The 19,330-nt window shown below is 55.8% G+C and overlaps 3 protein-coding genes across 3 annotated transcripts; 1 reads left to right on the top strand and 2 right to left on the bottom strand.

Annotated features, from left to right (window-relative positions):
• Positions 1-53: 53 nt before the first annotated feature.
• TGME49_205625 (hypothetical protein) lies at positions 54-7,677 on the top strand. Its single transcript, XM_018779342.1, has 7 exons — positions 54-3,072; positions 3,915-4,467; positions 5,176-5,260; positions 5,570-5,632; positions 5,923-6,014; positions 6,306-6,381; positions 7,252-7,677. Exons 1-7 carry the CDS (start codon positions 1,302-1,304, stop codon positions 7,498-7,500), a joined length of 2,889 nt encoding a protein of 962 aa, XP_018637266.1. The 5' UTR covers positions 54-1,301; the 3' UTR covers positions 7,501-7,677.
• A 76-nt stretch (positions 7,678-7,753) lies between these two features.
• On the bottom strand, positions 7,754-8,369 carry TGME49_205630 (hypothetical protein). Its single transcript, XM_018779343.1, has 2 exons — positions 8,204-8,369; positions 7,754-8,149 (listed from the first exon to the last, which is right to left on the bottom strand). Exons 1-2 carry the CDS (start codon positions 8,331-8,333, stop codon positions 7,869-7,871), a joined length of 411 nt encoding a protein of 136 aa, XP_018637265.1. The 5' UTR covers positions 8,334-8,369; the 3' UTR covers positions 7,754-7,868.
• Positions 8,370-9,964: 1,595 nt separating this feature from the next.
• TGME49_205640 (hypothetical protein) lies at positions 9,965-17,427 on the bottom strand. Its single transcript, XM_018779344.1, has 2 exons — positions 13,690-17,427; positions 9,965-13,017 (listed from the first exon to the last, which is right to left on the bottom strand). The coding sequence occupies exons 1-2, from the start codon at positions 16,529-16,531 to the stop codon at positions 10,139-10,141; spliced, it is 5,721 nt and encodes a 1,906-aa protein (XP_018637264.1). The 5' UTR covers positions 16,532-17,427; the 3' UTR covers positions 9,965-10,138.
• Positions 17,428-19,330: the final 1,903 nt, after the last annotated feature.

Here is a 19,330-nt window from a genome sequence, read left to right as displayed (position 1 = left end):
GCCGTTCAAGACAGGAAGGTTGTTTTCTGTGATGGTAAAGCGGCAGTCAGGTGCAGGGGCTGTTCGCGGGAGCTAAAAATTGCAGTTCGTTTTTGCTCTGCCTCCTTCACAGGTTTTTGTGGACTTTCTGCTCATGTTTCGAAGAATCTTGGCGAGTTCTGCGCGCCAGAGAGAGAGAGACACGGACAGCCGTGCAATCGAAGTTAGAAGCCGCGTGCGACGGTGCCTTCAACGAGTTGAACGTCGATTTTTCTTCCGCAGAGAAAGCGGGAGAAAGAGCATTTGAAAGGAAGCACTTTCGCTTTTTGGGTTGGTTGAGAACCTTGGCGCGTTGGCCTGCAAAAATCTCTACGAGGCTCTGGAGTTTCGCTCGAGTCTTGTCAAATTCACCCCTCCCGAACCTTGGTAGTATTCCCCGGGAGGTCCGCGACCGGATTCTCCCGCGTTTCTCGTTGTCCGTCGACTCACAGGTGTGCGGAGTTCCATTCTTTTCCTCTGTTTTGCAGACGTCTTGAAGAATCCCGTTAAACTCATTAACTGCACGCTGCGACACTGTCCGTGTGTGTTTCCGTCGTCGTCGCCTTGCCGTTCGCGCGGTTCGCAAAGCTCCCGCAGCTCCTCGGCAGGCAGCAGAACAGAGACCTTTTCTCCCAACTCTCGAAAAACGGTGTCGCTTTTCAGATTAACAAAAGCAAAGCCATTTTTCTTGACGCTTCGTCCACTCGACCTCGGACGCACAGAGACAAAGGTGCCGTCTTGGTGGAGAAAAACATGGAAACTGAAGGACTAGCCGTATACGCGACGAGACTCTGGAATCCACGAGGCCCGAAGGCACTTCCTGCCTTTGGGATATGAAGTTTAAAGCGTCACCGGTCTCCAGGAGCTTTCCAAAGGACTGAACGGAGACAAGCCAAGTTTCCAAGAGACAATCAACTTGCGCCTCCACCGAGAGAGGCGCCACAAGAACGAGCTCAGTCTGCGTCGGCGACAGGTCGTTTGTGCAGCGGCGAGTCGAGCAGACAGAAGGCTCTCCAAGTTTCTGTGGGCATCCACTCCGATGCGGCACTGCAGAGGGGCTCTCGAGGTCCAGCTCTCTGTTGTTTTTCTCAACAGCGACAACTTCTCCTCCCTTTTTCTCAATTGCCCCTCTGCCTCTCCCATAAACGGAAGAAACTCCAAAATGTTCCAGAGAGACAGACAAAGCCGTACATGTCTCTTTCCGTTCCCTCCCTGAGCGTCAGTCCGCGACGTTTCCTTCCTCCCTTCTCTCCACTCTTCTCCCTCTCCCTCCCCCTGCCGAGATGGATGCGCAGAAGCCGTCTCCGTATCACGGGGCGTCTCCGGTGTCTTGTTCGTCCTCCTCCTCTCGCTCTGCTCCGGTTGCTCTGCCGTCTCTGCTATCTCCCTCCTCCTCTTCCTCTTCTTCCTCTTCTTCTTCCTCTTCTTCTTCCTTTCCTTCTTGCTCTGCTGCCTCTTCCCCTTCGCGTTCGGTATGGCGCGACCCGGTAGTTCTCTTTCTGCTGGCGGGCAATTTCTTCCTGTACGTGGACCGCGGCGTCCTGCCAGGCACCACTGTCGAGATGACCGCCTTCATCTCCGCGACGACCTCCACAGAGAGTCCTGATACGCTCCTCGGCGTCCTCCAGGCTTCCTTCATCGCGGGCCTCTCTGTGGGGTCGCCCTGCTTCGGACACAGCGTCCACCGGCAGCCGCCGTTTCTGCTCCTCGCGCTCGGCTTGAGTCTCTGGACAGCTGCGCTGCTGCTTGCCGCGCTCGCCTTCCCCCTGGCCTCCTTCCCCCTCCTGCTGGCAGGGCGCATGCTCAGTGGCGTCGGAGAGGCCGCCTTCGTCGCCATCGCCTTCCCCTTCCTCGCTGTGTACGCGGAGACCGGCCAGCGGGAGGCGCGAGACGCAGGATCGAGAAGGTACGACGACGAGGAGGAAGAGGAGGGAGCGAGGCGCAGGCGCCAGGGGACAGCCGGCGAAGGAAAAGGCAGCTGCTCACGGGGAAGAAGGACTCGACGCTGCTCCACGGAACACCCCGGCGGCTTTTCGGGCCATGCCAGTCGTCTTTCCTCAGCAGACAGACTCGTGACCGAGTCTTCCTCTCACCCTCACTCTCCCTCCTCCCCTCCGACCCCTCGACCAGCGAGACGGACATCGGATTCTTCGCAGACTTCTCCTCCTTCTTCTCCTTCTTCTCCTTCTCCTTCTTCTCACATGTCGTCTCCGTTTCCTCGTCGAATTTCATCGTCTGATCCTCAGAGTTCCTCTTCACCTCCGTCTTCTTCCGAGCGAGGGAGTTCACAGGGTCTCGTGCTGGGAGTGTTTCTTTGCATGCTTCCTCTGGGCGTCTCTGCGGGCATTGCATGTGGAGCAGCGCTCGCGCGTCTGCTTCCATCCGGCTGGGCGCCTGCGTACGCGTTTCTCGGCTTCGCAGGTTTCCTCCTCGCCTGCGCGGCCTACGCAATTCATTGTTCTCTCGAACGCAGTCCAAAGGCGGTCGAAGACCCAGGGAGAAGCGAGACGCGTGGATGTCTCGTCAACGAACTCACGCCTGGCAGCGACGAAGAAGAAGACCCAGACGAGGGAAGAGCAGAAGACGGAGAAGAAGGAAAAGCAGAAGAAGAAAGGTCCTCTTTTTCCGTTCTCCTTCCTTGTTCGTCACGAGGCACTGCTGACGGAGAGCACTGGATCAAAACGCATGGCGAGGGAAGCCTTGAGGCTCCGTTCCTTCCTTCTTGGCCTCCTCAGCGTCCTCGAAACTTCTCTGCTTCTGCTTCTTCTTTCTCCCCCTCTTCTTCTGCATCTTCGTCCTGTACTTCTCTCTCTCCTCCTCCACCCTCGTCTTCGCCTGCCGGGCAGAGGAAGCCTTCTTTGTGGGAGGAGACGCAGACGCTGCTGGCGTCTCCAGCCTTTCTGTTTCTCTGTGTCGCCTCCGCGAGCTACGCGTCCGTCGTGCAAGGCCTGGCGACTTTCTCCGCAAACATTCTTCTCGGCTTGGGCGTCTTTCGCTCGGAGCTCGACGCAGGCCTCGTCGCAGGCGTCCTCGCGGCTTCTTCCGGCATAGCTGGTGAGAGCAGAGAAGAAAGAAAGGAAAGAAAAGAGAGGGAAAGCGAACAGAGGGGAGGGAGAGGAAAGGTGAGGAAGGACTCGAATCTCGCGCGGCTACCCCTGGTAAAAGGTGATGCAGGTGGGGTGTACGTACACCCAGGGAACGAGGCAGAGAGAGAGTAGGGGCAGGAACGAGGGCGCGGAGCTTGTTTGCATGCAAAGAAGCGGATTGTTGACATGCTGTTAAATCGTCAGAAGACATGAGGTTCGTTGCAAGTTGCTTGTCGAATGGCTCGGTGGCTCTCCTCGAAGTATTCTGAGGCGGGGGGTCGGAGGGTGGGGTCTCAGAGAGAGACGCGAGGTACGGAGAAGACAGAGAAGCAGAGAGAGAGCAGAGAGAGCAGAGAGAGAGCAGAGAGAGAGAGCAGAAGGGGAAGACGACGAGAGATACGAACGAGGACGCGTTCTTCAGAGCAATGAATCCGACTGAGAAAACGAAACAACAACTTATTTCTTCCTGCTGAAAAACCTTGCGGACGTGCTCGGGCAGCGTCGAAAACGATACTTCTCCGTGTGAATGACTCCTTTCTATCGTCGTTTCTCTCGAGTCTCTCTGTCCTTCTTTGTCCCCGTCTTCTTCCTTCTTGTCTTGTTCATGCTCTCGTCATTATCGTTCGATGTTTCTTTGTGTATTTTCGAGTTCACTGCGGATACATCTGTGTCCGGATAGGCGCATGTTCTTCCCGAGGCAAGTCTCTGCCTCCACCTTCTCCAAACAAGGTGAAAGCAATGTTTCGCATCTTATCTTTTCTTCCTCTTCTCTTCTCCTCGTTCTCCTTCGCTTCTGCCCTTCCCCCTCAGGCTCCGCGCTTGGAGGATGGCTGGTCGACACACTGACTACCCCAGCTGAAAGTCTCTCGACGCAGGAGAGAAGACACAGACAGAGAGAAGAAAGAGAGGAAGAAAGAGAGGAAGAAAAAGAGGAAGGAGAGAGAGCAGGAGCGAGTGAAAAAGCAGAGGAGGAAAGAGAAGATGGAGAAAGAGAGAGAGAGGGAGAGGAGGGAAGTCGTGGGTTGAGTGAAGCGTTTTCTGGAGAGACTGAGAAAGGGCATCAGAGCCTTGTTCTGTCTTTGTCGAAAGAGGGAGAAAGTCGACGCAGAAGATGGAAAGAGGCGAGAAGCCAAGCAGAGCTGGGAAGCGCCCGCAGACGCGCAGGAACCAGCGGATTTGTTCTTCCAGAGAGCGGAAAGGCGAGAACGAAGGTGGCGCCCGCGGGCAGGTTCCTCGCAGGATCGGAAGACGAAAATGAAGAAGAGGGAGGAAGAGAAAACGAAGAAGAGGGTCTCTCGCTTCTCGCGGCGAGAGAGGAACGGACTCCCCAGCAGTCATCCACGCATGCAACAGAGATCTCGAGGTGAGGAGGAGAACCGAGGAGGCAAGGCATGTCGAGAGGGAGAGAACAGAGGAAGGTCGCAGCAGGGCGACAACGAGAGCGAGAGCAGGGAGGGAGAGAGGAAGACAGAAAAAAGAGAGGCAGAACATCTGGAGAGCGTAGTCGCGAACAGACGACAACAGGACAGGAAAGCAGAGGAGCAGACCCAAGCGAGACAGAGAGAAGGCACAAGAGAGCGCGGAGAAAGAATGAGGGAGAGACAGGGAAAGTCCTATTCTTCTTGGGGGGTGGCAGCCTCTCTCTCCGTGTGCTCGGAGAGGTCCTGGGGGGGGGGTCTCTCGGTTTTTTATTTTTTCGGTCAACGGCGTCGACCTGAGAGAAAGAAGCATCTGCTGCGTCTCTCCGCGTCTTCGCGTAAACATCTGCCAACGTAGTTCTCGTAAACTTCTTGGTTGCGCCGGCTTGTTGAAGTCGTTCGGGCAGTCGGTTCTGTCCTGTTCTCCCTCGCAGTTCGCGTCTGTCTTTCTAGGGAGGCACAGGGGTATCTGCGTTCAAGGTGACTCTCTCTGCGACTGCTGTTTCGCTGCCATCACGGCTTGTTCGTTTTTTAGGAAGACGCAGTGTCCGAGTGCCTTGCTGAGTTGAGCGTTTCCTTGCTTGTCTCAGAAAGGCCGCGTTTTCTCCAGAGGCTACACCGTTTCTGCGCTGCGTTGACTCTCTGTTGTGCAGAGTGCTGAAACTTCGTCGCCTCTGCTGGTTGAATCTCGTTTTCATCTCCGTCGCCTTCTGCTTTCTCTCGGGAAGCAGTGTGGCTGTAAGAACTCCGCGAGAAGGAAGAACGAGCGCCGCTCTTTGCAGGGTCTTCTCCAGCAAGTCAAAAGAGAGGAAGAGAGACTCGAAGGGGGGACGCAGCGGAGCCCTTCTCGCGCAGCAAGGCTGAGAGCGCGAGGCGAACAGGAGGTCGTTTGCGAGAGCGAAAGAGGGGAGGAAGATCGGGGAAGAAAAAAGGAAGTGGAGTCAGCGAAAAAAGAGAACGGACGGGGAAGAGAGGCCTTCGGAAGAAGGACGCGGGCCTGACGACTTCTGCTCCTTCCACTTGCGTGTCTTTTCTCTTTTGCCTCAGACCAGTCCTTGGCTCTTCCTTCTTCTGCAGCTGTGCGGCCTCGCGAGTCTCTACGCGACTCAGGCAAGAAAAAGATGGATCTTCTTTGCGGCGTTCAGACGCTCGTGCAGAGTGGAAAGGCAGGGGAAGTGGAGGCAGAGAGGAACGGAGGGCGAGACTCTCCAGTTTTCTGCGTTCGTCCAAGTGTCTCTGACATGTCGGGGGCGAGTCCGCGAGGAGGTGCGAGAAGAGAAGCGGTGTCGGCAGAGCGATGGAAAGAGATCGTCGTCTCAGAGCGTAAATCTGCGTTTTTCGATGTTCTCGGCGCCTTTCTCTCCACTTGCCTGTCTCGTTCGCTTCCCGTTGGTTTCTAGGTCGGAATCAGTCTGGCGCAGATGCTCGCTGTCCCAGAAGAAAACCGTTTCTTCGCGGTTGCCGCGTCCATCTTGGTGATGCACACCCTAGGGTGAGTTGAGGCTCGTTGCCGTCAGCTGGTGCTTCGTTCGTTGCTTCTCGCGCTGCTATCTGGGACTCTCTCGCTCGGAACTTCGTCGCGTCCTTCTCTTCCAAATGCGCGTCCTTCACACGGTCGGTCCATCTGCGCAGCAAAACTCGCGCTCGTCGGTTCACTGGCGTTCAAGCGGCTCCGGGGAGTCGCGTCCAGAGCGCAAACTCGGTGCGGAGCGAGCTGAGGACCCCGCATGCGTCAAAATGCAGGTTTCTCCTTCTTGTTGCCCTCTCCCTCGCTTCTTCGCAGAGACATCCCCTTTCCAGTCGTCGTGGGCTACGTCAAGGATCGCCTGGCGCCCCACTGCGCCCAGATCTCCCCAGAGGTAACAGAAAAACGAAAGAAGAGAAAGAAGAAGAAGCAGAGAAAGCAATGAACGAAGAGACGCAGGCAAAAGAAGAAGGAAGAAAGAGAGAACGAGAGAAAGGAAACAGAGGAAACGAGGGAAACGCGTAGAACGCAGCGAGGGGACGTTCAGAAGAGGCACAAGCGTCCAAACGACAAGAGGCAGAAAGACGCGTATCTGTGGGAACTCTGGAATACATTTGTGATTTTAAGGTGCCGCAAAGCAGGCAAGTTGTTGAGTGAAGAAGCTGGCTCTTCAAATGCGTTTTCCTGGTGTGTTTTGTGCGTATTTTCGCTTTTCCTATTCTCGGAGTTCCTCTTTTGCCATCTCGCGGTTTTCTTTGTCGATCCGTCTTTGCCTTTCGTCTTGTCTCTGTCTTGCTTCGCTGTCCCTCCCACGGTCTCTCCATGATGGCTTCTCTCCGGGTGTCTTCACTTGAGTATCTCCTCCTTCGCTTTCTCTGTCTGTTAGGGTCCTTTTCCTTTTGCCTTGTCCTCTCCTGTGACGTCCCCGCTCTCCTCAGTCACTTCTCCTTTCCTGCCTCCTTGTCTCTCCTCTCTGTGTTTCCTTCTGTTCGCACTCGTTGCGTAAGCGGCGATGAGGGTGGTGGAAAAAAGCTGGACAGGACTGTGGGTTTGTGTTTGTCTTCGTAGTGCGACGAGTTCGAGTCGCTGCTGTTGCATCGCTGTTTACGGGGGCGAGTTCCTCACAGTGCTCTCGGTCTGAGTCAGCTGCGCAGAGGCGGCTTTCTCGTCTTTCCTTTCGCTTTCTCACTTTCAAGATCTTTTCTCGAGTGTTCTCACTCTCGCGGCTCTGCTGATTTTTCTTCTTTTTCCCCGCCCTTTCTAGGACGGCGCGAGCGCTGCGTGCCGCGCAGAGGAGGCGGGACTGCGGTGGACGCTCTTCTTGATTTTCTCGGTTCTTCTGCTCATGGCTGCCGCAACGTTCGCCGCGAAGGCTGTCGCCGATCGAAAAATGCAGACAGAAGAAGCGGCAAACGCAGACGGAAGAGACACCAACGCCCGGCACCCATCCGAAAACAACCCTGCTGACCTGTCTCTCACCCATGGCTTCGCAGACACCCGCCAGGATGTCTAATATGCATGTATATATGCATATATATATATATATATATGTTTTCATGCATGCCGTGACGCATATCCAGTTGCGTATGTGCATATACAATATATAAAACTATACATAGATATATGTATATGTACGTGGGTGTATGTACAGCGAAAGACGTGCCTCCACGTGTACATGTATATATGTACTGTATGCATGTATAAGTGTCATCACCGATTCAACCTCGCTGAAGTTGTATATTAAACGAAATATGTATCTACGTATATATATATATATGTATATATATGTAGAGTGTGGGAGTGGGAGTCACATGAGAACTGGTGCACATCTCAGCAGAGGTGAAGAGAACCCAGTATACAGATCTCTTTCTTTCTTGCGACTCACGGGACCGTTGAAAAGCAGGTGCCTTTTGACTCCGAGACATTTTCAAGAGTGGAAACAAACACTGTTTTGACAGGTTGTATTCTGTGTGGGAACCGTGAAGTGCCGTCGAGGATTTGAGGTGCAGGGAAAGAAGACGTGTGACTTTCGATGCATTTCAACTGAAGAGCTTTTCGGTTGAAAACGACAGGGAAAATGCAGCACTCTATGGGTGGGCCGCGAGCGCGCAAAACAGCAATTATTTCTTGCGGGGTCTCTTTTTTGGGGGAACGCCGCGGGTCTCCTGATTTCCTAAGACTCAGTTTCGCGGGTGTTCCCTTAGGCAGACCGTGGCCTCCTGATTTCCTAAGACTCAGTTTCGCGGTTGTTCCGTTAGGCAGACCGTGGTCTCCTGATTTTTTTCTCTTCCTGTAGTGCTCGTTCACTTCGGAACGCAGTTCCCTGACGTGTCGGCCTTCTCGCATTCGTTTGCAGCAACTTTTCTCCCGTCGTTTGCATTTTCGCTTTCCGCGCTGCTGATCGGTTTTCCGCACTTTGACAGTTGCGCAGAGGACTCAAGAGAAACTGTCGGGAAATAGAGACGAGTAGAAATAGGAAGGCTGAATTTCGAGTGGAGTAGAGACGTCAGTGAGCCAATACGAGACTGGAGTTGTGTTTTCACGGCTGGACACTGCAGTTGACCGGCCGCAGGAAGCGGATTTTCACTGCCGCGAAAGTCACGCGCCGAAGATACAGAAGAAGCAGGACGTGACTTAATCGGCACGAGCAAAGCTCCACAGCGACTTCGAAAAACCGAGGAAAAAACAGAAACAGCACGCGGGTTCGTGGAGACATGCGAGAAGTCTTCACCCTTGCCGGGGCGCTGAAATACATCAGAGGCAGTGATCCAAGATAAACTTCCTATCGCAAGCTGGGTCGAAGATCCCGTGTCTTCGCTATGTAGATCGTTTGTGGCTTCTGTTACTTGGAGGTCACTCTGACGACGAAATAATAGAAGTGTGTGGACACCGTTTACTTTCGCGTACCTTTTCTCGGAAACGTTTCTTGTTGCCGTCAGTATGACCTCGAAGTGCTAGAAGTCACATGTCATCTATGCAGTGAATATACGAGATTTTCGACCGAGCCTGCGATAGATCAATTTCTCTTAATTGTATGTTCGTTCTCCCCGAAACCGAACGAGTAGCGAACTCGTTCCAGGATTGTTTGCACGTCACAACCTACAAAGAACTGCACATGTGTACGACCTACCTTTGTACGTGGCGAACCTAGCAAGATCTCGACAGTGCAATAGAGACACAGTCATAATCAGTGCGTCTGATTTGACGATGTACACAGACGGCTGATCCTCGTCGCACCAGTTGCAAGCGCACACTTCGGCTGTTCTGTCGTGCCGGCCACAGTGGTCACCGCTTTTCTTTTCCTGGGAATGCAGTCTCATCATCAGCAAACGAAAACTGCCACAACGGTTCACATGGACATCCAGGTTTCGCGTTTCTTGCACGACTCTCCACAAAACGAGCGCATTCCTTTCGTGCTTTTCCGCAGTCCGTTTCGACGGCGAAGCCCATCGACGAGTTCGTTTGCTTCTAATCTGGAACGGAGACGCGCCCGTCAGGAATTTAAGAAAGAAAGCTCGAAAAAGAGACATGGTGTCCACATTGCTCCCCGTCTCACGTCTTTTGCGGAAAACCAGTGTCGTTTCTCCGTCAGCTTCGTCGCGGCCACCCACCTCAGGTGGCTAAGAGAGTGACACGGTTCTCTGGAGTGGTTTCCGTGTACTGACTCAGAAAAATAAGGCTACAGCGTCCAGTGGGTTTTTGCGCTCCCAGTCCTGCTTTGAACTCTTCTCCGCAATTTCTCCACCTCGCTGGCAAACAGCGCTGACTAAGTCGCTGTGTGCCGTGCGGCAGACGTCGGCTAGCGTCTCAACTATTTGCGATCTGTGCTGTGTCGGCTCAGACGCATCTCCTGGCGTAGACACCTGTGAAACTGTAGAATCAAATCAAGCTACCTCTTGTACGTTGAGGGTGTGTGGCGGGCGTCTGCAGCTCCCTGGCAGATGCTCTAAAGTATCTCAACTGCTTAGTTCATGTATCACCATCAGTAAGTCCATTGACAATCAGATGCACATGCATTCCCACATGTCTATGCATGCATGCATATACATATAAAAATGTGTAACTAGGTCGCATATGAGACAGCGACTTCCTCGATGAATGCGAGGCAATTCGAAAAGAATGTTCTTTTCCCTTGGTTTTTATAGCCTTCGTCACGCGATGGAAAAGTACGAGATGTGCTTGTTTTTCCTGAGAGTCTCCATCATTTCCGCTTTGCTCGCAGGAAACGTATTTGCTGCCTCGCCGAAGAGAACGCGAAGGAGCGGGTCTTTGCCTATCGGCCACTTTTTGACTTTCTTCCCATTGGCGACGGACCGCAGCTGTCTCAGACCCTTTTCAAGGCAGTAGTTCGTGATAAACAGGTGGACGTCTTTCTCCGTGGTGACCCGCATGTCTCCGTTTATAAGCCGAAGCAGAGTTGACGAGAATGCGCGGTTCCGCACGTCGGTCCCGCGCCGGACGACCCGCCCGCCGAGTCTGTCGCCTGCCTGAACGCCGTCCTCGACGGCCCTCCAGGAGGGCGTCGTCGCGACAGTCTCTGAAGACTCGTTCCTTTCTCTAGAGCTTCCTGAGGCGCCTCTTCTCTTCACAGATCCACCCGCAAAAGCTTCGCCTGGCTGCGCGGACTCCTCTTCTCCGCCTCCCTCCTCATCCTCTGCACCTCTCGCTTCCGCCTTCTCGTTGCGCGCCGCAGTGCTCGCAAGTGGAACTCGCGTTCCCCCTTCGTTATCCCCCGGTTTACTCCCTTCTGCACCTTCCTCTTTGCGTCCTTCTTTGTCTCCTCGTCTCCTTTGTCCCCGGAAGGCTTCTGCGCTCGGCTCTGCTTGCGTCGTCTTTTGTGTGGAGTGTCGGCGAGGCGTTCGCTCTTGACTGTCATCGAGCTGGTTTCCGCTTCCCTCACTCGCGCCGGCCCGAGCCGCAGGCTTTCTGTCGCTCTCTTTGTCTCCTGCGTTCGTTTTTTTCATCAGAGACAGCCGGTCGAAGAGCCCCAGTCGAATTCGCGTGACGATCGGCGAGGGAATGGTTTCCAGTTCTTCTCTCCGGAGTCTCTGCAGCGTCTTTGCATCATGAACTAGAGTCGGCCGCTTCTCCTCCCTTCGTAGAACGCTAGTGGTTCGGCTTCGCTTTTGACGTGGGCGGCCTGCCGACGCTGAGTCGTTGTCTTTGCTGTCTTTCAAAGTGCGTTCGGAGCGCGGCTTTTCCGAAGGCTGAAGCGGAGAGAGCTTCGTCGCGTTCGCGGTCGTCGTCGAGCTTCGCTCCTTCTCCTCTCCTTGCTCCCCTCCTTGCTCTCTTGCCGCCGACGGCGAGGAGGCAGCGTCTTCGAGTGACGAGAAGACTCGGGACCTCTCTGCTACGCCAACGCTGTCCGCAGAACTCAAGGGAAAGCGAGCAGGCGCAACAGAAGCCGCCTCTGCCTCCCTCCGAGAGACCGAAGCTGGAGCCTGAGTCGCCGGAGAAAGAGAGAGGAGCAGATTCTCTCGCTCTCGCGTCTTGCGGCTTTCTCGCCCTGAACGCCGGCCACGAGGAGACTCTGTCGAAGCAGCAACTTCCCTTCTCTTCTTGTTCTTCTCCGTTTGAGAGGCCTTTCGCCGTCCACTCCCCGCGGGAAGAGACGAGCTGACAGCGGGGGCGCACTCGGGGGAAGGTGAGTCAAAGGAGAACAGATCGTCGAGGGCGTCTTCTGGACTGTCTCCACATCCCAGAGTGTCCGTCGCTTGTCCTTCTGTCTTCGTCGCGTGTGTCTCCACATATTCTTGCTCCGCTTCGCGTTCTTGCCGACGCTGTTCCTGGCCTTCCAGCCGCGGACTCCGGCGCAGAGGCCCGCGGGGCTGTGGAGCTCCCTCAGAAGCAACAGAACCGGTGTTGTCTCCCCTCCCTCTTGCGTTTCCCGACGTTTTCTCCTTCGCTTTTCCTCTTGTTTCCTCTCCGTCTTCATCTACCTTTGTCCTCGTACGACGAGACAGTGCGGCTCTCGGCGCCTCTCCTTCGTCCTCTTCGAGATCGCCTTGAGTCTTCTTTCTGTCCAGGGCCGGTTCGGCCTTCTTCTTCACTGGCCGGTGTCTCGTCCTCCGTGTCTTCTCGCTCTTCTTCTCCACGACATCCGCCTCGACTTCCAGTTCTGTATGCGGTCCCGCTTCGCTCTCCTCTCCGATGTCTCCCGCCTCTCTCCACTCTTCTCCCGCCAGGCTCGCGCGTCGCCTGTGCATCTGTGGCGACTCTCTCACCTCTACAGAGAAACGCTTTTGTCTCTTCTCTCTACCATTTCCTTTCCGGCTCTCCTTTTCTGTGCGCCTCTCCACATCTTCCCCATCCCCTCTGCCATCTGACATGAAATCTCTGTCGCTTTCTCTCTCTAGGTCCTTTTCCCGCTCTAGCTGGCTGCTGACAGTCGTGCGCGCAGCCATTCCTCTGCGTTCCTTTGCTTTACGGAGAACTTCCACGGCCGCTCTTGCGACCGGGTGCCGCCTTTGCTCCTCTCGACTCTCGCGCGAGTGGGAGTCGACCGCCGCACTCCCTGACACGTTGGAATTTGTCGTTTTCTTCTCCGGATGTCTCTCCCAGGCTTCCAGTCCGCCTCTCGCCTTCTGGGCATATCTTTCTTCCTTCTCTTGCTGCCAGCGTCCTTCAAGGCCCTCTGTCTCCTCCTTTCTGCTCCTCTCTCGCCCTGGCCCTTGGAATGTGGCGTCCGGACGTGATGCATCCATATAGGGAATGGCGCACTTGTCTCTGCGCTTTGAGGCTGAAGAAAGTCTCGCGTATCCACTTCGAAGGTCCTGTTCGTAGAGGGCCTCACCCCCGTTGGGGTTTCCTGCGTCCGCGATATGGCGCGCATGCAAGCTGCCTTCTGCAAATGCATGTGTCCGGCACCGTCTTCTTCGAGGATAGGCAGGATAGGCGAGGCCGTCTCTGCTCTCCTCTCCATCGCTCTCGCTCACAGGCGAGAGATGCGTTGGGAAGGCTTCGCCTAGAGCTGCAGGCGCCGTAGCGACGCGCTGAAATCTGGCAGGGTGAGCAGCTCTGTGGGAGAGATCTGAGAAAACAAAGACAAAGAGACAACGGAGCAAACGGGGGAATGGAAAGGCGAATCTTGAAACAATTTCGGTGATCTTCGATGAGAGTTCGCGTGCGTCCTCGGGGGCGTCTGCGATGAATCTACAGAGACGGTCAGACTGAGGAAAGTGATTCGCTTCTGGGGTCGGTTAAAAAGCGGCGTTGAGGAACTCTCAAGATTTCTTGATTTTCTCGTGCAGCCTCTCACTTGCGCGACACACGCGCTCCCCTGCAAGGACAGCGGACGCATGCAGACAACACCCTTGCGTCCGCTGCGCGTCCGCTCGCTGACGCGCCGGAGGCTGCCGAGCCTCGTCGCCAGGCCCCGCCAGACACGGCGGGAACAGCGGACGACCTCTTACTCTCCGGTGAGCCAATAACGCCTCTCTCCCGCCCTCGATAAACTGTCTCGTCCGCAATCGAGGCATCGAAGGCAGACGCCTCACTCCGCGCATAGCAGGAACAGTGTCTCCGAAGATGTCTCCAGGAATGTCCCCACATGTGTCTCCAGGAATGTCCCCACACGTGTCTCCAGGGGTGTCTCCGAAAGTGTCTCCAGGGGTGTCTCCGAAAGTGTCTCCAAGAGTGTCTGGGATTCTCCCGTAGCCGCAGTCCTTCGCATGTCTCTGTCGAGAGCGGAGCGGGGCCTTACTTCGTTCCTGAATGTGGCCTGGCGGCAGGTGACCTGTGAAGCCTCGGTGTTTTTCTTCTCTGAAACATTTTTTCTGTTCGAAACTCTGTGCACATCCCTTCCTCTGGTCGACCTCCACCGACCCATAAACCCGCTGATAGGGCGAGAAGGAAGGGAAGCCGAGGGCAGCGCGTGCCGCCTCGCCTCGGACGCGTTTCTCTTCCTCTGCGTCGAGCGGCGGAAAGAAAAATGGCTTTTGGAAAGGCTTTTCAACTTCTGGAAAAGCGAAGGCCGAGCTGGGTGTGTGACTTGAGACATGAACTCCAGGAAACACTTTCTCGTCGCTGTACGGACAGTGGACGGGCGCGACTTTTCGTTTTGTTCCTCGAATGCCTCTGAAACTTGTTACGGCCGTAAAAGACGCAGGCGGCGGTTGCTCCCCGGGTCCGGTCGAACTGCGTGCGTTCAAGAAACTGCCATCTTCTCGCCATCCTTCGTTGTTTTCTTCAGGCACGCGCAGGCAGGCAGAAGGCAATGAAGAGCCGTCGGCGAGCGCGAGAAGAGTGCGGTGTTCCACCTGCAGGGCACTCAGCTGCCTCTCCAGCCCACGCATGCAGCGCTCCTTTTCCATCAGCAAGTGGACAAGATCTCCTGGAGCCTGTGCGTCGGGGGTGACGCAGCAGCCGCGTGCGAGGGGAGGAAGGCGCTTTCCGTCCGAGGAAAGAACGTTGCTTCTCCGGGGATCCGGGTCGCGCGCTCCTGCTTCAGGAACGAAGCTTGTCGTCGGCCTTCTTTCCGAGTCCTCAAACAAGAGAGAAGGACCAGCGCTCATGTGAGGAGCCGCAGGGAACGAGCCGGTGCGCTGCAGGTCCTGCACGGCATGGCACTGCGGACAAACGGCGTCGGGCGCGGTGACGAGACAGCCGAGCTCGGGGCTTTCGTCCGTAAACACCCGGCCCCGGCGCTCGTCGCAGTTTCCGGAGAGGCAGGCGACCGCCTGCTCTTCCTCCACAGTCAGACGCCGCGTCGTCTGCTGCCACAGCAGTTGCTGGCCGCCAGGAACGACAGACGGCGTCCAGAGGGAGGGCGTTTCCTCGCGCCGAGTCGACGACGGCCATACTTCGTTGTGTGCCGTTTGTGGGTTCGGCACCCCAAATCTCGAGTCGTCACTCGAGGCTGACGGATCGGCTGTTTCCTCCTCACTAGCCGACAGTCGAGACGGTCGCTTCAGCTCACCTACACGTCGACGCTCGTTCAAGTGAGTGGATTCTTTCAAGTCTCTGTCGGCCTTCGTTCTCGCGCTTTTCGCGTCCACCCGCAGTCGCTGGCGACTTAGAGGCCGCGCCGCTTCACCCGCGTCTCTCGGCGAACAGAGCCACGAAGACACCGCATTCTCGCTTTCCTCAACATCTTCTCTAGGCGACTCAAAGGGATCGACTTGGAACTCACGACGTCGTCCCTCGGAGAGTCTGTGCGCGTGAAAGGGAGGGTCTTTCTGTTTTTGCGGATGCCTCGAGGTCCCCCACCGAAGCGTTCCCTGCGTCGCGAGGTCTGAGCCCGGAGGCTGTCGCAGCATCGCAGTGGAAGAGGAGCTTCGCCGCGGCGACTGCCGCCTGTCCGTGGCACGGCGTTCACCTTCTCTGCGATTTCTGTCGGCTCCTTTCCGTGTGTGTCCACTCCTCGCGTCTGTGTTAGTGCGTGGATCGCTGTTTTCGCTAGACCCTTCCCGCTTCTTCCGCTCGAAAAATGTGACGCCTTCCCGCCCCGTGTGGTGTTCTGTCTCTCTCTGCCTGTTTGCAAGGTCGGAGTTCGACGACCGCGTCGAGGCCGGAGAAAGCGCATCTCCAGAGTTCCCAGTCGTTCTCCACGCCGCGGAGCGTCTGCGCGGTTCCTCTCCATGTCCCTGGAGGGTATGTCGCTCGCGCTCCGCAGCTGCCTCTCGACGCCGCCGTCTTTTCGGTTGCTGCTGCGTCTTCTTCATGCCATGTGCATGCAAGCATCCCGCCCTTCCCCCAGAGGCGACGACGGTCGAGCATGTTTTCCGCGAGTCACTCTGGGCGCAGGAACAGTCCCCTCGGCAGCGTCGCGGGCAGCCTGAAGAGTGCCGCGCGGCCCTTCTCGCGTCTGCACAGGCGGCTTCGCTTCCACGATGTCGCCTCGGAGAGACGGCGTCGAGCGTCGTGGGCAGCGGCGGAAGCGAAGCCGCTCTGAAGGAACTCCGGAGGCCGCTGCCAGACGGGGGGAGCGCGAAGGTCTCTTCTGCGAGGGTCTCGTCTGGCCGAGTGTCGGACGGCAGTGCGCAGGCTCCTGAGTAAGCGGTCGGAAGAGTCCACGGGTGTGGATGCGTCGGCACGCCGAAACGCGAGGTCTGAGGCTGGAGCGACGCGGCGTCGGGAGCGTAGGTCTGGACAGAGGACCGAGCCAAGAACGCTTCTCTCGAGTCGGGAAGGCCGCGAGAGCGCCTCTGTCGATTCGCGGTTGCGTTTGAGCACATCCACGGATGGACGATGGGGAAGGAACTTCCGGTGTCTCGCGAAGGGCTTGAACTTTCGGCTGGACTGGGACCGTCGGGAAAGACGGCACACGCCGGGTCAACATGGAATGCATCGTAGCCGCCTCCCGTCCAAGGTTCAGACCCTGTCGGAAAGAGAACCTCGGTGTGAGTCAAGAGGTGGCGAGGCATGCGGTCGGGCAGCGGGTACGCGTCTGCCGCGTGCCCGAAGAACTCGGCGTCGAAAGCTGTTGAAGAACTGTTGGAAAAACTCCGCTTTTCTTTGAAACCCTTCCCGTACGCATGAGCGTCTCGGTCGAAAGACGGAGGCTGCGGACGCAGCGTGCAGAAGGAGTAACTAGTGTGGGGCATTGTGGCTAGACCCTCAGACAGCGAACAGTTTGCCACACATCGGCGTACTTTCTGTGGTACCGCTGAGACGCGAACAAATATCACCTCTTGCGAGTCTCGTTCAGACCCTTCGCTTGCTCCTAGCACCCAAGGCTCCCAGGCTGATCCTCCCTTCGCTACAGCACACCGCCATCCGCGGCAAAGCTGGGGGATACGGAACAAGCTCGGTTCCTGAGGAATGGGAGACGCGGACGTGCCTTGACGGAACGGACCCGCAGCTCAACTTTTCTTCAGTCTCACGAGCAAAAAAGAAGACCAGTGCAAAGAGGTGGTAAGCCAGCGAAACACAGGAAATATGTGTCTAGAAAAGACACCAAGCGGGAGTCAATGCTTCTGCAGATTCCGTCAGGAAAAAATCCGAAAGGAAACGGGCGACTCTTCGGCCTGCTGTTGACAAGACCTTGGTCATCGAACTTCTGAAAGCTGCCGCCGATTCAGCTGAGCAGCTTGCAGTCCCGTGTTCCGGCAATATGTTCAATGAATCTGAAAACCAATCAACTGCGGAACGTCGTGCCTTGACCGTGCATAGAGTGTTCGCATGCTACCACGTCAGATGGTATCTTCACAGGTATCACAGATGGAAAGTATCATTGAGCATACCACAGAAACGCACACACTTCTTAAGAAAGAACAGCCAAGCACAGTGCAGCCAATATTTTGTTCAATAGGACCGGAAAGAGTCGCACGACCGACGTTTGAAAGGAACGAGAGTCTGGTGAAATCCGAGAGGCGGTTGCCGGGATTGTGCTGTTGCACGCAAAAATACGGACAAGAGAGAAGAGGTTGCGCAATTCCCCAGGACAGCAAAAAGTCGGCGATGGAGATGAGCATGATGAAAGCATTGCGTTCGTGACACATGCGGCTATTTTTCTTATCCAAATGTGGCCCTTTTCTCACTGAGAAAGCTTGCCACCCCAGCGGTTCGTGTCTTGAAAACTTTTGGGGCACCGCATGTGGGAGGGACAGTAACCTCAGCAAGGCAAAAGGGTGGTTTACGACGCGTGCGTGGATCAGTGTTTCGTAAGGTTTCGGCCGCAGCCAAGGGAGGCTTCCGTCGCCACACCAGTAAAAAGTTTGCATGCTCAAAACGCCGATTAATAAAAGTCCGTTCAGATGGTGTACTTTTTGTTCGACGAAGAATTCTGCCGGGTTCTTAGCCGTCACGTGTGTAAAGTGTCTGGCGTTAATACTGTTAAGGCGATAGTGGCATCCTCATAGCGAGCGACACAGTACACCTCCCCCGTCACCACAGGCGCCACCCTGCACCTTGGTCGTCCATGGTTGCCCATGGGCCTCACATGGGAAGAACAGACATCTCCGGTTCAGCAAGTAGTTACTATACAGAACTTCGCGGAGGTGTGTGATCGGAGGAACTTGCCAGATACCCCGGGACTAGACCTATTCTCAGGCACGCTCTCTACCGCGCTTTTTGCAGCGCGGCCGCTACCATGCGGATGGCAGAGTGTGCGAGGAGTCCAAACGATAGACGCGTCGCATCAGAAATCCCTACTCCCATCAAGAGTTCTCGTTGCTCCACTGTTTTGGAAGTAGCTGGCTGTGCCTGCCACCTGGGATGGGCACTCCATGCCACGGACTGGGTTCCACACAGGGTGTCTTTTGCCAGGACTATTGCCGCCTGCAAACGTCTGCCGCTGGGCTGGTCCACCGGACAGAGATGCAGATTTGAGTTGAGAGTGGCCACACGTTGAAAGTGGGAATCAAGGAGTATCTCTCAATGAGAGAGCTTCGTCTGTTCCACAGCAGTTCGTCTTCTGCCTAAGCATCCGACCGAGCGTCAAGACTGCCTGTCGAAGCAAGTTTAAAACGGCACTGGCACGGTCGAATAGCTGTTCTTCAGCGCAGTTGTACTTCTTGGTGCCAACTGGAGTCCCGTGCAGCGTCAGAAATATCACGTGTTCATGTGAATGCTTGTCAAGATATCACCGGGTGAAACAGTTTAATTGGCCCTGGATCCTCGATGTGTTCCGCGTGTGACGCTTCTGAAATACCCCGCAGCCAGCGGCTCGTCTAGTAGGCAACAGCTCCAGCGGAGAGGAATCCTACATTCGAACGGAAATACTTCTGGAGGGTCGAATAGCGCGTTAGCTGACCAGGGGAACTGGTGTCTGGACGCAAACAAGGAGCAACACAACACACCATCTGACGCCGCCGCTGGGATGGACCTTTCCGTGTGTTCTGTCGCATGCCCGAAAGAGACCATGCGAGACTACCACGTTACTGCGACGCTGGCAAGGCGAAGACTAGTTTTAATTCTCTGGGTGTTACATCAAATACGCACCGAAGGCGGCCACACCCATTTTGCCCATTGCCGTCAACAACAGCCCTGGCACCGCTGGACTCGTTCACGTAACCGCGGTCGGCCCCCAGAGAGCAATCAGCATTTCACTAGTAAAATGTCGTGAGTTAGCCACTTCCCCGTGTGGCTTCGTATGGCAGCGGAGGACAACTCAGAGCTGGGCCCTTTGTATCTGTGTGGAAACCTGTACCTCACTCGCAGTAACGGGATAGATGGCGTGCCCCTCGAGTTCTGTTTCCGTCACAGACGGTTAACCAGGCGCCAGAACCGGGAATCACAAACAGAGCGGCAAACGAGACAGCGGTTGCCTCGTTCACCATGACTATAAAATGCGCAGTGCCAGGCTACGATAGCCTTGCGTCATGCAGACTATCAAATAATAATTCCCTTTCGTATCTTGCCTTCATGCGGTACATAATGAGGCTCTCAGATCCTTTTCATGA

Source organism: Toxoplasma gondii, chromosome VIIa (assembly GCF_000006565.2).
Source record: "Toxoplasma gondii ME49 chromosome VIIa, whole genome shotgun sequence".
Taxonomy (NCBI): Eukaryota; Apicomplexa; class Conoidasida; order Eucoccidiorida; family Sarcocystidae; genus Toxoplasma; species Toxoplasma gondii.
Note: the sequence above shows the minus strand (reverse complement) of the source record. Positions and strands in the feature narration are given on the sequence as shown.